At 48.0% G+C, this 14,120-nt stretch overlaps 1 protein-coding gene across 3 annotated transcripts in view; it reads left to right on the top strand.

Moving 5' to 3' along the window:
- The window catches only part of ADAP2 (ArfGAP with dual PH domains 2), a 38,176-nt gene extending 24,601 nt beyond the window's left edge, over positions 1-13,575 (top strand). For 2 of the 3 annotated variants that reach the window (XM_049772292.1, XM_049772277.1), the window contains 5 exons: positions 4,524-4,607; positions 9,266-9,328; positions 11,123-11,200; positions 11,854-12,082; positions 13,117-13,575. In XM_049772292.1, coding sequence (XP_049628249.1) covers positions 4,524-4,607; positions 9,266-9,328; positions 11,123-11,200; positions 11,854-12,082; positions 13,117-13,151 — 489 coding nt within the window. In that variant the 3' untranslated portion in view covers positions 13,152-13,575. The remainder of the gene's footprint in view (positions 1-4,523; positions 4,608-9,265; positions 9,329-11,122; positions 11,201-11,853; positions 12,083-13,116) is intronic. The other variant, XM_049772285.1, reaches the window with a different exon arrangement.
- The last annotated feature ends 545 nt before the right edge of the window (positions 13,576-14,120 follow it).

Raw genomic sequence — 14,120 nt, 5'->3', positions numbered from 1 at the left:
TTGTTTAAATTACAGTAATCAGGCTGGTTACATTAAGTACATTGCCAAAATAACCAATTGTTCTCAAGACCTTCATCATTTTCTCATTCTATGGCCACTTCCAGAGGGTGAATCATGGCAGCAGGATTTGGGATAGGACTCTATGGACCAGTGGTGGTTCTAGATCTTTCTAGTGAACCCTAGCCCTGGGGGTGACCAGACATGGCCCCCTGACAGACACTATGCTTTCTCCAGGGTTGGTATACAGCTTCTAGTGATGAATAATAAAAGATCTGGGGCTTACAGTAAGAGCTGGACATAACTATTCCCCTCACAGCTGTGTCCCATGGATAGTCCCTAACTGAACAGGGGCTCAGTTAGCTTGTTTATGGGTTCTTGTACCCATAAACCATCTCCCATAGAGGATTGGGGGGGGGATCCACACCCAGTGGTGTTCAAGGATTACTTCTAGATCTGTGCTCAGGGATCACTCCTGGTGAGACTTAGGGACCCTATGAGGTGCTGGGGATTAAACCCAGATCTGTATATAAGGCAAGTTTCGGGACCGGAGGGATAGCATGGAGGTAGGGCATTTGCCTTTCATGCAGAAGGATGGTGGTTTGAATCCCGGTGTCCCATATGGTCCCCTATGCCTGCCAGGGGTGATTTCTGAGCCTAGAGCCAGGAGTAATCCTTGAGCCCTGCTGGGTGTGACCCCCCAAAAAAGGGCAAGTTTCTTTTCTGCTCTCTTTGATCCCCCCCCAAAATGTTTTAAGGTGTGAGGGATCCTGATTTGTGAACATGAAAGCATTTTATTACTATAAAGTGCATTGCAAGCCTCAGTTGAGATTTGCTTGTAATTGTAACAGAGGGTTATTTTTTCACCTACTTATTTCTGATTGCACACTTTTCATGAACCTTATCATTTTTGGGAAGTGTGGATTGAACATTGAGTGTCTCTCCAGAGTCTCCCAGGTTAGAGGGGAGCTGCTGGGGAATGAGGTGTTGTATGATGGAGTGGAGGTTCTGCTGAGAGGCAGACAAGAGACTTGTGGCTTTGTCTAGGAATATGAGGAGATGGTTTAGGGAAGGAGTTTTTATATAAGAATTAGGTGACTGGTGGAAGGTGGACATTTAAACCATCTTAAAAGGATTGTGATAGATACAGGGCAAAATCTAGCTGTATGTATTTTGTGGACAAGAATTCAGTCTGGGGGCCGGGCGGTGGCGCAAGAGGTAAGGTGCCTGCCTTGCCTGCGCTAGCCTTGGACGGACCGCGGTTCGATCCCCCGGTGTCCCATATGGTCCCCCAAGCCAGGAGCGACTTCTGAGCACATAGCCAGGAGTAACCCCTGAGCGTTACCGGGTGTGGCCCAAAAACCAAAAAAAAAAAAAAAAAAGAATTCAGTCTGGGGGCTGGAGAGATAGCATGGAGGTAAGGCATTCGCCTTGCATGCAGAAGGACAGTGGTTCAAATCCCAGCATCCCATATAGTCCCTGTGCCTGCCAGGGGCGATTTCTGAGTGTAAAGCCAGGAGTAACCCCTGAGCACTGCCAGGTGTGATCCAAAAACAAAACAAAACAAAAAAAAAAAAAACAAAGAAAAAAGAATTCAGTCTGGGGCTGGAAAGATAGTGCATTGGGTAGGGCACTTGCTGTGCACAGGGCAGATCCAGAGTCTATCCCTAGCATTACATCTGGTCCCTGAGCCCATCAGAAATGGTCACTGAGGAGCCAGAGTGGTGATGCAGTGGTAGGGAGTTTGCCTTGCACGCAGCTGATCTAGGATGGGCTGTGGTTCAACCCCCCAACGTCCCATATGGTCCCCCCAAGCCAGGAGTGATTACTGAGTGAATAGCTAGAAGTAACCCCTGAGCATCACCGGTTGTGGCCCCCCTAAAAAAAAGATCCCTGAGCTCAAAATAAAGAGTATACCCTAAATATAGCTAGGTGTGGCCCAACCCCTCACCCCCCCATAAAAAAGAATTCTGGGGTCGGAAAGAACAATGGATAGGGCATTTTCTTTGCACATGACTGACTCAGGGTCAATCCTCAGCAGCCCATATGGTTTCCTGATCCTGACAGGAGTAATTTCTGAACACAGTGCCAGTAGTAACCCCTGAGTGCTGCTCAGTGTGGCCCTAAAACCAAAAAAAAAAACGAATAAGAATTCTGTATGGGGGCCCAGAGAGATAGCACAGCGGCATTTGCCTTGCAAGCAGTCGATCCAGGACCAAAGGTGGTTGGTTCGAATCCCAACGTCCCATATGGTCCCCCGTGCCTGCCAGGAGCTATTTCTGAGCAGATAGCCAGGAGTAACCCCTGAGCATCGCTGGGTGTGGCCCAAAAACCAAAGGGAAAAAAAAAAAGAAAAAGAATTCTGTTTGGGCCTCTTGAGAGATTAGAATCGAACACTGGTGTGTATGGTATGTGTGATGTATATGATGGTGTTCATAATGTCATGGGTATACATATGTGGCACATGTTTATGCTTGAGTTCTCTCACATATATATATATATATATATATATATATATATATATATATATATATATATATATATATATATATATTATATATATATAAAAGAGAGCACACAAGGGCCCGGAGAGATAGCACAGCGGCGTTTGCCTTGCAAGCAGTCGATCCAGGACCAAAGGTGGTTGGTTCGAATCCCGGTGTCCCATATGGTCCCCCGTGCCTGCCAGGAGCTATTTCTGAGCAGACAGCCAGGAGTAATCCCTGAGCACCGCCGGGTGTGGCCCAAAAACCAAAAAAAAAAAAAAAAAAAAAAAAAAGAGAGAGCACACAAGTATACTCTTTTTTGTTTTTTGTTTTTGTTTTTTGTTTTTTTCGGGTCACACCCAGCAGTGCTCAGGGGTTATGGTTACTCGCTTTTGGTGGACACAGGGAACTATGTGGGTTGCTGGGATTCGAACCACCATCCATTCTGATTCAGCTACGTGCAAGACAAATGTCCTACTGCTGTGCTATCTTTCTGGCTCACAAGTATACTCTTATAGGAGCTCATTGTTCTGGAATACTGGGGGCTCAAGAAAGTCTTACACTTGTTTTTCTAAATTTAGGGAGCATTCTCCACACTGGCATAAAATATCCTGTGGACCCTTTGTCCAGGGTTCCCCTAATTTTAGTAGAGTTTGGATCATATATAGTATGCGGGTGTGGAGGCCACCAGATTTGGGGGGGGTGTCTCTGGTTGCCCCCATCTCCCCACTTTGCTATAGTGGCTGCAGCCTCTAGCAGGTGTAGTCACTGCCCAGCTTGGCGTGCTCTTCTATTTAGTGCCCAACTTCTCTGTTAGCTGGGCTTGAAGGGGTTCTGCAGAGAAACATGGCAGGGGTCGACCATAAGGCAAATAAGAAAGTATGTGTGTGGAATTGATATTAACAAATCAAACTTCAGGACCCAAACAAATTTGTATGTAGGCTAGATTTGGCCCCAGGTTTTTCTGTTTATTTCAGAGACTATTTTTTTTTTTTTTTTTGGTTTTTGGGTCACACCAGGCAGCGCTCAGGGGTTACTCCTGGCTCTATGCTCAAAAACTGCCCCTGGCTGGCACAGGGGACCATATGGGATGCTGGGATTCGAACTACTCTCCTTCTGCATGGAAGGCAAACACCTTACCTCCATGCTATCTCGCTGGCCCTCAAAGAGACTTTCTTAGGTGAAGGCTGGTACTGATCTATCTTAGAATGACATTGTTGGGGCCATAGAGATAGCACAGTGGTAGGGTGTTTGCACACAGCTGATTCAGGACAGATGGTGGTTCTAATCCCGGCATCCCGTATGGTCCCCCATGCCTGCCAGGAGCGACTTCTGAACACAGAGCTAGGAGTAACCCCTGAGCGCTGCCAGGTGTGACCCAAAAAAACAGAAAAGGGGGGGTGGAGAGATAGCATAGAGGAAAGGTGTTTGCATTGCATGCAGAAGGTTGGTGGTTCGAATCCTGGCATTTCATATGGTCCCCTGAGCCTGCCAAGAGCGATTTCTGAGTGTAGAGCTAGGAGCAAACCCTGAGCGCTGCCGGGTGTGACCCCCCCCCCAAAAAAAAAAGAAAAACCAAAAAAAAAGAATGACTTTGTTCCTTTAGTTTCTGAGACCCAGGAAGTTTTAGCTCCCAGGACAAGCTTGCTGAGAACTCTGCTAGGAACACTAGGCTTGCAAAAGGGCATTTAAGTTTCATTTCTTTGAAACTATATTCATAGGAATTTCCCAATCACCACAGTAGTGCAAAGAAGGTTTTTGAGTCTCCCAGTGCCAAATTCATGGGAAAGAGAAATGACCTGAATTTAGATTCTGTGGCCAGGGAAAAACGGAAGACATGGCTGCCATTGTGGGTGGGTGTTGGGAAGTTAAGAGCTGGTGGAGCAGTTCTCAAAGAAGAAGGATTTGGGCTGATCAAACACCCCCAGATCTAAACTATCCATGTGTGTATATAGGGGGGTCGCATGCATCTAGACCCATGGAACCACTAGCGTCCTGTGGTCACATCCTGTCTGTTTGTTTCCCACCTTCTCTCCACAGGAGATAGTGGACTGGTTCAATGCCTTCCGTGCAGCTCGTCTGCAGTACCTGAAGGGGGCTTTTCCTGAGCTCCCTGAGTCTGAGGTGAGTTATAGACTCAGAAATACCAAACTCAGAGAGTCTCCTCCTCCCTCTCCTGTTCTCCTCTCCCTGAGTACTGACCTCTAAGACACTCAGATTAGACCAGGCTGGTTTGCAAGACTGATCTTGAGAGTTGGGGCTGGATACCTAAGAGGGAAAAGAAAGATTTTCTTCTAGGAGCTGGCATGGTAGAGCTTCCTTAAAGAGCAAGGGATCAGGGCTGGAGTGATAGCACAGTGAGGAAGGTGTTTGCCTTGCATGCAGCTGACATAGATTCGATCCCAGACATCCTATATAAATTCAACCCCCTGAGCACTGCCAGGAGTGATTCCTGAGTAGAGTCAGGAGTTATCCCTGAGTACTACCAGGGATGGCAACAAAACAAAACAAAAAATCCAAACAAACAAAAATAAAACAACAAAGGGCAAGGGATCCTCCCAGCACTAGGCTGGCCTCTTCTCACAGGCCTTCTCCTTCCAGAGTCTCTGATGCCTGATATCCCAATATGGAGAGGCTCTGAACCAGGCCTCCCTCCTGTTGTTATTGTTTCTCTCTTTTCTTTTCTTTTCTTTTCTTTTCTTTTCTTTTCTTTTCTTTTCTTTTCTTTTCTTTCTATCTTCCTTCCTTCCTTCCTCCTTCTCTTCTTCCTTCCTTCCTTCCTTCCTTCCTTCCTTCCTTCCTTCCTTCCTTCCTTCCTTCCTTCCTTCCTTCCTTCCTTCCTTCCTTCCTTCCTTCCTTCCTTCCTTCCTTTCTTTCTTTCTTTCTTTCCTTCTTTCTTGCATTTATTTTTGGTTTTTGGGTCACACCCAGTGGCACTCAGGGGTTACTCCTGGCTTTGCGCTCAGAAATCTTTCCTGGCAGGCTTGGGGGACCATATGAAATGCCAGGAATCAAATCACCATCCGTCCTGACGACATGCAAGGCAAATGCCCTACCACTGTGCTATCTCTCTGGCCCCCTGTTTCTCTTTTTCTTTTTGGTTTTTGGGCCATATCTGGCAGTGCCCAAGGCTTATTCCTGGCTCTATATCACCTCCTGAGTGTCTCATTAAACATGCTCCTGGGTGGTAGTTGGAAGGGATCCTTAGCAGGGGCACTCCCAGTTCTAAAAGATAATGGCCTAAGCTCTGCTCTAAGAGAATATTCTACATGATGGGGGTGGCAAGACACTATGAATCCTGGCATGTTCTTCCAAATCATTAGGCACTCCTTGAAACCCTAATTGCTGTGTCATTCCAAGGTTTGGAAGATTTGAAATCTAGAGCACTTTTTGGGGGGAGGTATTGGGGGGAGATTGGGCCACACCTAGAGATGTTCAGGGATTACTTCTGGCAGGGCTCAGGGGACCATATAGAGTGCTGGGATTGAACCTGAGTCAGCGTCATGTAAGACAAATGCCCTACCCACTGGATGATCACTCTGGCTCCTCTAGAACATTTGAAAAATGATCAAGGAGCTAAATTTGGGGAGCAAGTTCCACTTCGGGCCCAAGGACCACTCTCTTGGAGCAGTTCCTGTCAAGCCTGGCTGGGTCAGGGCCCTTGGGGCTACAGAATCAGCACTGCCCAGCACTGGGGAAGCAGGAAAGTGGGGGAGAGAGGGGAGAGCTCCCAGAGGAGGAGGACAAAGTGCAGATCCTCTGCCTGATTTATCTGTGCTGCTTTCTAACTTTGCTGACCCCAGCAGAAGAGAGAACAAGTTTGGTCTTTGGCCAATGTCCTCAGTGTCCTCGTGACTCCTCCCTCCAGTCACTATGGTACCACCTCCAGGCTCCTCCTCCCTTTCCTCTCTCCTCTGACTTTCTTCCTTCTCCCACCCCCACAGCTGTTTAATGTAAATAATATAAATAATGTGACATTCTGGGCAATTGCCTAAGGTCTAGCTCAGACTTTCAGGAATCAGAAACCAGGCCAGAGAGTTATCGCTGAATTAGAGTGTGCATGTTCCTGTGTCTGAGGTTCTAGGTTCTATCCTTGTCACCATAAACATAAATAGATAATTGAAAATTAATAAATTATAAAATAATAAAGCAGAAGGCAGAAAATTGAGGGGTCCAGTGGGATGGTGGTGTTTGTTCTATGAGAAATGTGTGGACTCTGAGGCATTATAGAATAGGTTTCCTTATCTGTTTGTTCCACTGTTGTGGACTAGTCCTGGGGACCAGTCCTGCTTTCCAGGGCTATTAAAAGCCTCAAGGAGCTGATCTGGACAATAGTAGAGTGAGGAAAGCACTTGCCTTTCAAGTGGTTGACCTGGGTTTGATCCCTAGCCCACATATGATCTCCGGAGCATGTTAGAAGTAATCCCTGAGCACAACCAGGTGTGGCACAAGGAAAGAAATAGCATCAGGGAACAGTTCTACAACACTAAATTCTCTGCCTGCCTATGGGCTTTTCTTTCTTATGATTTCCCTGGGCTGTGAATAGTCTTGCCTAACTCATATTTAGACTCTTGAGTAGTTCAGAACTTTTGTTTGTTTGTTTCTGAGCCACACCTGGCAATGCTTAGGTTTACTCCTGGTTCTGCCCTCAGAAATCGCTCGTGGCAGGCTTGGGGGACCATATTGGATGCCAGGGATCTAACTTGGGTCAACCGTGTGCAAGGCAAATGCCTTACCGGCTAAATTATCACATTGGACCATAATGTGATATTTTTTTTTTCCCAGATAAAAGAATCAGAGCCTATACCAGGTATTTTACAGAAAGGTCTATATTATTTTTCCTTTTCACCTTCCCATACTTGTTGCCCAGGCCTCAGTTCCCATGGCCTTTGCTCTGAGTCCTAGGGCTCTGGAGAATGTGCCTCTCTATGAAGGAGTAGCTATTATTTGAAGCTCTGGTCTTACCAGGAAACCCCTTGGAAGATATGAGATGGCACCGCCCCCTGAAATCTTCTCTGAGCTAAGGATGTTGAGCTAGAACAGCTTCTGGTGATCATTTGACCCATAGGACGGATGCAGGCCCAAAGAATTGGGGTGTTCACTAAGGGATCACTGTTAAAATAGGACTGGAAGTAGAACACACCTTTCCCAATTTCTCGCCAGAGACTTCTGGCAGCCCTGTCCTCAGCACTTGGTCTCATGTCAGAATCCTGGCCAGTGATAAGGCTCCTGGCCAGGGTCCTAATTGCAGTCTCTGGCCTATTTAGACTCCAACCTCAGGACTTGGCGGTAGAAGTACTACCTGTGTCCTACATGGCACCTCACATTGTTTTATCTGGACAGTGATATGCCTGAGACAATCCAGCCTAGTTCATTGTCTCCCTCCCTCCCTCCCTCCCTCCCTCCCTCCCTCCCTCCCTCCCTCCCTCCCTCCCTCCCTCCCTCCCTTCCTTCCTTCCTTCCTTCCTTCTTCACTTCCTTCCTTCCCTTCCTACTCCTACCTTCCGTTCCTTCCTTCCTTCCCTCCCTCTTCCCTTCGTCCTAAGGCTCAGGGATTACTCCCTGCCTCTGTATTCAGGGCTGATTCTGGAAGGGCTTGTGGAGACTATATTTGCCAGGATTGAACCCAGGTCAGTTGTATACAGGCAAGTGCCCCAAATCTCTTCCACTATTACTATTAGCTCTGAGTTTATTTTTTTTTGTTTGTTGAGTTAGTTTTGGTTTTTGGGCCACACCCGGTGGCGCTCAGGGTTACTCAGGTGCACTCAGAAGTTGCTCCTGGCTTGGGGGACCATATGGGACGCCAGGGGATCGAACCGCGGTCCGTCCAAGGCTAGCGCAGGCAAAGCAGGCACCTTACCTCTAGCGCCACCGCCCAGCCCCAAGTTTGTTTTCTTTATTTTTACAATTAATTAATTAATTAATTTGGGGGTCATATTTGGCTCTGCACTCAGGAATTACTTCTAATGCTGCTCGGGGGAACTATATGGGATGCCCAGGATCAAACTTGGGCTGTCTGCATGCAAGGCTAGTGCCTACCCACTATACTATTACTCCAACTCATGAGCTTGTTTCCTTTAGACAGACTCTGTGATGCCTACCCCACTCCAGGTCCAGCATTATTATACCCAGGGTTCAGGATATACCTTGGCAGCAAAGCATTTGCCTATTATGCATGAGATCTATCGGTTCCATTTCCAGAACAACAAAAATCAAACAAGAACAGCCTGTGTGGGGCCAGAGCAATAGCACAGTGGTAAGGCACTAGCCTGGCATGTGGCCAACACAGGACAAACTCTGATTCAAATCCCAGGATCCCTATGGTCCCCCAAGCCTGCCAGGAGCGACTTCTGAGCACAGAGTCAGGAGTAACCCCTGAATGGCGCCGGGTGTGACCCAAAAAAAAACCCAAAACAAAAACAAACAAAAAAACAAGGACAGCCTGTTGTGACAGGAAACCCGCAGACCTGCCCCTATATGCAGGAGGGTCTCTGGGGAGCCTTGCCTGTGTTCCCCTTCTGAAGCTCCTGAAGGTATCCTCATGCTGAACTCTAACCTCAAAAGGATCACACGGGCAAAGTGCAAACACATCTGGGTTGCCCTTGTCTGGTTCTGTTGAAATATGAATGTTGCATCCACACTGTACTTCACATATAACCCCACGACCCTGTGTGCACATCCTTCCGCATTCCACACTTCCTCTTTGTGGGGACCCAGTTTAGCGGGAAGCTTTGAACTCCTGGGTTGTGAGTCAGGGATCAACTTGTGCCTCTTTCCTCCAGCTCGTGCCTCTCATCACCTGGAACTATCTCAAACAAGGCTTTATGGAAAAGACTGGTCCAAAGGTACTTTCTACTACACTTATGGGGACATAGAGGGCCCTGGTCCAGGAGGCATTGGGGCTGGAATGGGGAACAGTGGGTGAGAAGGGAAGTAAGCACCATATGTGATTTTTCTGGGGAGATTCAAGGGCCAAGGTATATGGGTTGGAGTGTTACTCAGTAGACTTCAGAGATGTCACCATTGACATATCTCTTCACTGCCTCTAATGACTGTGCTTTGAAGGAAGGGACAAGGAAAGGATACTGTGGGAGACTGTAGATCTTTCTAGAACCTTTACGTGATCTCTACTGGTATTCTCCCAAGCCAAGTGAGATAGGGATTTTGAATTGGTCTGAGGAAGCACAAGCTTTCATCCATGGGGCCAGAGCAGATACTACAATGGGTAGGGCACTCACCTTGCATTTGTTTGACCCAGGTTCAATTCCTAGCATCCCATATGGTCCTCTGTGCACTGCCAGGAGTAACCCTTGAACACCGCCAGGTGTGGTCCCCAAACAAAAAACAGACTGAAAACATGTTTCCATCAATTCAAGGATGCCATCAAGGTTGCTTCCCTGACCCCCAAGGAGGTCCCCAGAAAGTCTGTAGGGGAAAATGCTCTTGTTGCTAGGTATGGGGCAATCTGACATCTCAGCCTGGTGGGTGAGGCCTCAGGGGAGGATGTGGGAGACAATGCAATGATGGTGAGGGAAAGAAGAAAAGAAGGGAGGGGAAGAATGGAAAAGAAGGGAAAGGAAGAGCAGAATTCTAGCACATTCCTTCTTTATTTTATTTGGCCATGGTGCTCGCTGGTGTTCCTCCCAGCCCCAGGCTCCCTGAGTTCTTGCTTTCACTCTTTATTTTTGTTTTGTTTTTGGACCACATCTAGCAGCATTCAGGCATTAGTCCTGGCTCTGCTCTGTGCTCAGAGATTACTCCTGGCAGGCTTGGTGGACTACATGGAATGTCAGGGATTGACCTCGGGTATACCGCATGCAAAGCAAATGCCCTACCACTGTGTTATTGCTCTGGCCCCTCTCACTCTATATTGAGGCACATGAGCTATGGTGTTTGCTTGGGGTTGCTGTGGAGCTGGTGCATCATTTTAGTTGGGGTGCGAATCTGGGTTCAATCAACCTTAATGTGGTGCTTATACACATTTGACTGCAATGTAGCTAAAAGTCACTTCAGTGGTAGGGATCATAATAGTAGACTGCCATGGTCATACTCAGCTCACGTGAAGTACCAGGGGTTGGACTCATGACCATGTGTTTGCTAGACAGAGCTCTAAACCACTTCAGCCAGTGTGTGTGTGATTGCATGCGTGTATGTATGTGTATATGCATATGTGCTTGTGTCTGTGTGTAAGCTATGCGTGATAGGATGGTCAGGAGAACTAGAGTGAAAGTCTCAGGCATCAGCATGAAAGAAAACCACATGAGCTTGCAAGACAGCAGAGAACTGCACATGTTGTTTTCTCCCTCCAGCCCTCTCCTGACCGTTCCCCAAAACTTTCTTTTCCCTGACCTCGGCTACTATCCAGCTATGTCCAGCATTGTCAGCATTGCTGAGCAGTAGCCACTTCTGATTCCCCCCCCCCCCCCCCGCTTCCTTCTTCTGAGCCTTCTGGTCTCAGTCTGAGAAAGAGGAATGAGTCTCTCCGAGTCCAGGGCAGCACCTGCAGGCCAGGGGGGAAGAAAGGGGGGGGGTGAGGCAGAGCCTTCCAGGAGCAGTACTGGGGTGTCTGACTGCAAAGCAGAACTGGCTCCCAGGCTGTCCACCATGGCTGACCAATATAAGAGGCCCTTATTTTGCAGCAGAGAGAACCTTTCAAGAAAAGGTGGTTTGCCTTGGATCCCCAGGAGCGCAGGCTGGTCTATTACAAGCATCCACTGGTAAGAGACATTGCCAGCCCCTCCCTCAGACAGTGTGGGTGAAGTGACCTTGCTGCTCAGGGATCATGGGATAGCTATGGTCGAGAGGCCTGGCAGGAGATACCCTCTCCTCTGCTTGTTGTGTCATCACAGCCCACATATCCATTCTGTCTCTTGTGGTCATGAATCCTAGTGTGCATCCAGCAGGCCATGGTCATGTCTGAGCCCACCTCTCCAGGGCTCTCCTGTGAGTAGGGTGAATATGAAGCTCAGTATAGGGGGGGGGGCATGGACCTGGGCTCTCTGGGCTTCAGATACTGCTCCTCAGATACTTCTCAGCAGAGGGCTGAGCTCTCTGTGCCTCACGTTCCTCCTTTGGAAAATGAATGACACGAGAGTGCCTTCCCCCAAGGTAGCCATGAAAATGCATGGAATGACTCCACGTGAGACCCCCTGAAATTCTGGGCACTGCAAGTGCTCCACAAACATAAAGTGTTGTTTGAGCAAAGGACATGGAGGATTTATTTGACCATTTTTGTCTCATAAATTTGGGGTCCCACCTAGGAGAAATCCCTAGCAGAGTCTTTTCCCTAGACCCCTCTTTTGAAAGCAGGGCCTGGGCAGTACCTCTTGTTCCAGCACCATTGCAATGACCAAGTGTCCTCTCTTTCCAGGATGCCTTTGAACAGGGCCAGGTATTCTTGGGGAGCAAGGAGCAGGGGTATGAAGTGCACGAGGACCTGCCCAAGGGCATCCGGGGGAACCGTTGGAAAGCTGGGCTCACCGTGATCACTCCTGAGCGCAGATTTGTCCTCACCTGCCCCAGCGAGAAGGAGCAGCGCGAGTGGTTGGAGAGTTTCCGGGATGTCCTCTCCCGCCCCTTGACACCCCTCAATCTTCTCAGTAAGATGTGTGCGCATGGGGGGTGGGGTGGGTGGGATGTGCCTGTGTGGGCTTCAAGCCAATGACAGAGGGATAAGGGGCTGCTTCCTAATGTTTCAGCTGGGATAAAAAGAGTGCCCTGTGTAGACCATGGCTCCTGATTCATTTTCTTCTGCCGCTACAGGCAAGATCAGAAGGTGCCCCCCCACTGCCTGAGTTCCACCTATGCAGGGCTGACCCATCCACATAGATCTCTGTGGAAGCTTTCCCCTTAAAGAATTTTGTCTTTACTCAGCCCAGGGGTCCAGCAGCCTCGCTCTCTTTTCTCGTGAGAAAACTGACTGTTATTCTTAGCTCTGTGCTCCAGCTGGGCAGTGCCTGGGAGTTCAGTTCAGCCCACACCCCCTCAGAGGGAAGGCTATTTTTAGTGTCCTTTTCCCTCTGGGTCCTCACCCTGATCTCCTCTCCTGCTCCTCTGTCCCTTCCCAATCTGCTGATAACTTTGCGATTGGGTGAGGAGAAAGGCAGGGAGGAGAAAAGTCCTTTAAAGCTAGAGCTAAAACTTCTGACAAGAAGTTTTGTGTTTAGGAGAGCGAAAACTGAGGGCCAGGGAGAGAGCCTGATGGGCAGGAGCACAGTTTTGCATGTGAGAGGCTGATGTGTGAGAACAGGCACTGCATAGCCAGTCTCCTAAACACAAAACTGAGTAATCTCTGAATAATCTCAGAGTTATCCACCCCAGAAGAAGAAGAAAAAAGGAAACCGAGCAGATGGTCACATGCAACCCCATTGGTAGAAACCCCCAGGTCTTTGCAATCTGACCATTATAAACTCTCAACTTTCCAAACTCCCAAAGCTAATACAAAGTCTTAGAAGCCCACTTGTTCGGGAAGTGCATCTGCTGGTGCTTGGTTTACTCTGGCCTTGTGTGTCAAGTCTTGGCTTTCCTCCGGTTCTCTGTGCCCACTAGCTTTCACCTTTCCTGTCAATTATCTTTCTGGCTCTCACTATATGGGCACAGTCACTTCTCAGTTCTCTCTTTGTTTCTCTTGCAGCAGCATCCACAGAAAGTGCTGGCCAAAGCAGGTGACCCATTGAGGCGAGTGCTGGCTACAAGACACCCCTAGTGCCAATGGAAGGAAGAGAAGAAGTTGTCACTTTGACCCTGGTATCCCTGAAGGAGTGCCCTATGGTGGGCAGCCAACGCTGGCAGAGATTGAAGCTTTGACTCTTCCCTGCTGTCTCACTGGGCCTCCTGCTACCCTTTCTTGGAGGTCTAGGGTCTGGTATATATTCCTAAGTCCTAGGGATATATCTTCTGAAGGACAGGCATTGCTATGTAAAGGCACCTACAGCATCACACAAGTGGCATGCTGCTTCCAAACAAAAATTTTTATTTCTTTTGGGGCCACACCCAACAGTGCTCACATTCAGGATTTACCTCTGATGGTGCTCAGGAGACCATATGAGATGCTGGAAATTGAACCTGGGTTGGCTGTGTGCAAGACAAGTGCCTTACCTTCTAAACCAGTGATGGGCAACCTTTTTTTTCAACTGAGCCAAATCTCGACAAAACCACGACTGAAATTTATTTTGAGAGCCACACAGGGCGCGCACTGACAAAGGCGGCTAGGAGCAGAGTCCTGACTCCTGGAGCGGCTGCCTGGCTCACAGAAGAGCCCGATTAAAAGTGTAAAGAGCCACATGTGGCTCCTGAGCCGCAGGTTGCTGATTACTGCTCTATACTATCACTCCAGTTCCCAAAATACTAAAAATTTAATCAGGATCTAACCATAAAGATATAATTTGACAAATCCAACTTAGGGACTTTCTGAAAAATAGCTGAACTAGACTCTTAAAAAGTGTCATGATCATGAAAGATAAATTCTTTTATATATATATATTTTTTTGTTGTTGTTGTTGTTGTTTGTTTGTTTTTGGGTCACACCTGGTGGTGCTCAGGGGTTACTCCTGGCAGGCATTGGGGACTATATGGGATGCCGGAATTCGAACCACCATCTATCCTGGATTAGCTGCATACAAGATAATGCCCTACTGC

Source organism: Suncus etruscus, chromosome 1 (assembly GCF_024139225.1).
Source record: "Suncus etruscus isolate mSunEtr1 chromosome 1, mSunEtr1.pri.cur, whole genome shotgun sequence".
Taxonomy (NCBI): domain Eukaryota; kingdom Metazoa; phylum Chordata; class Mammalia; order Eulipotyphla; family Soricidae; genus Suncus; species Suncus etruscus.
The sequence above is the reverse complement of the archived record's forward strand: the minus strand, read 5'-3'. Positions and strand labels throughout refer to the sequence as shown.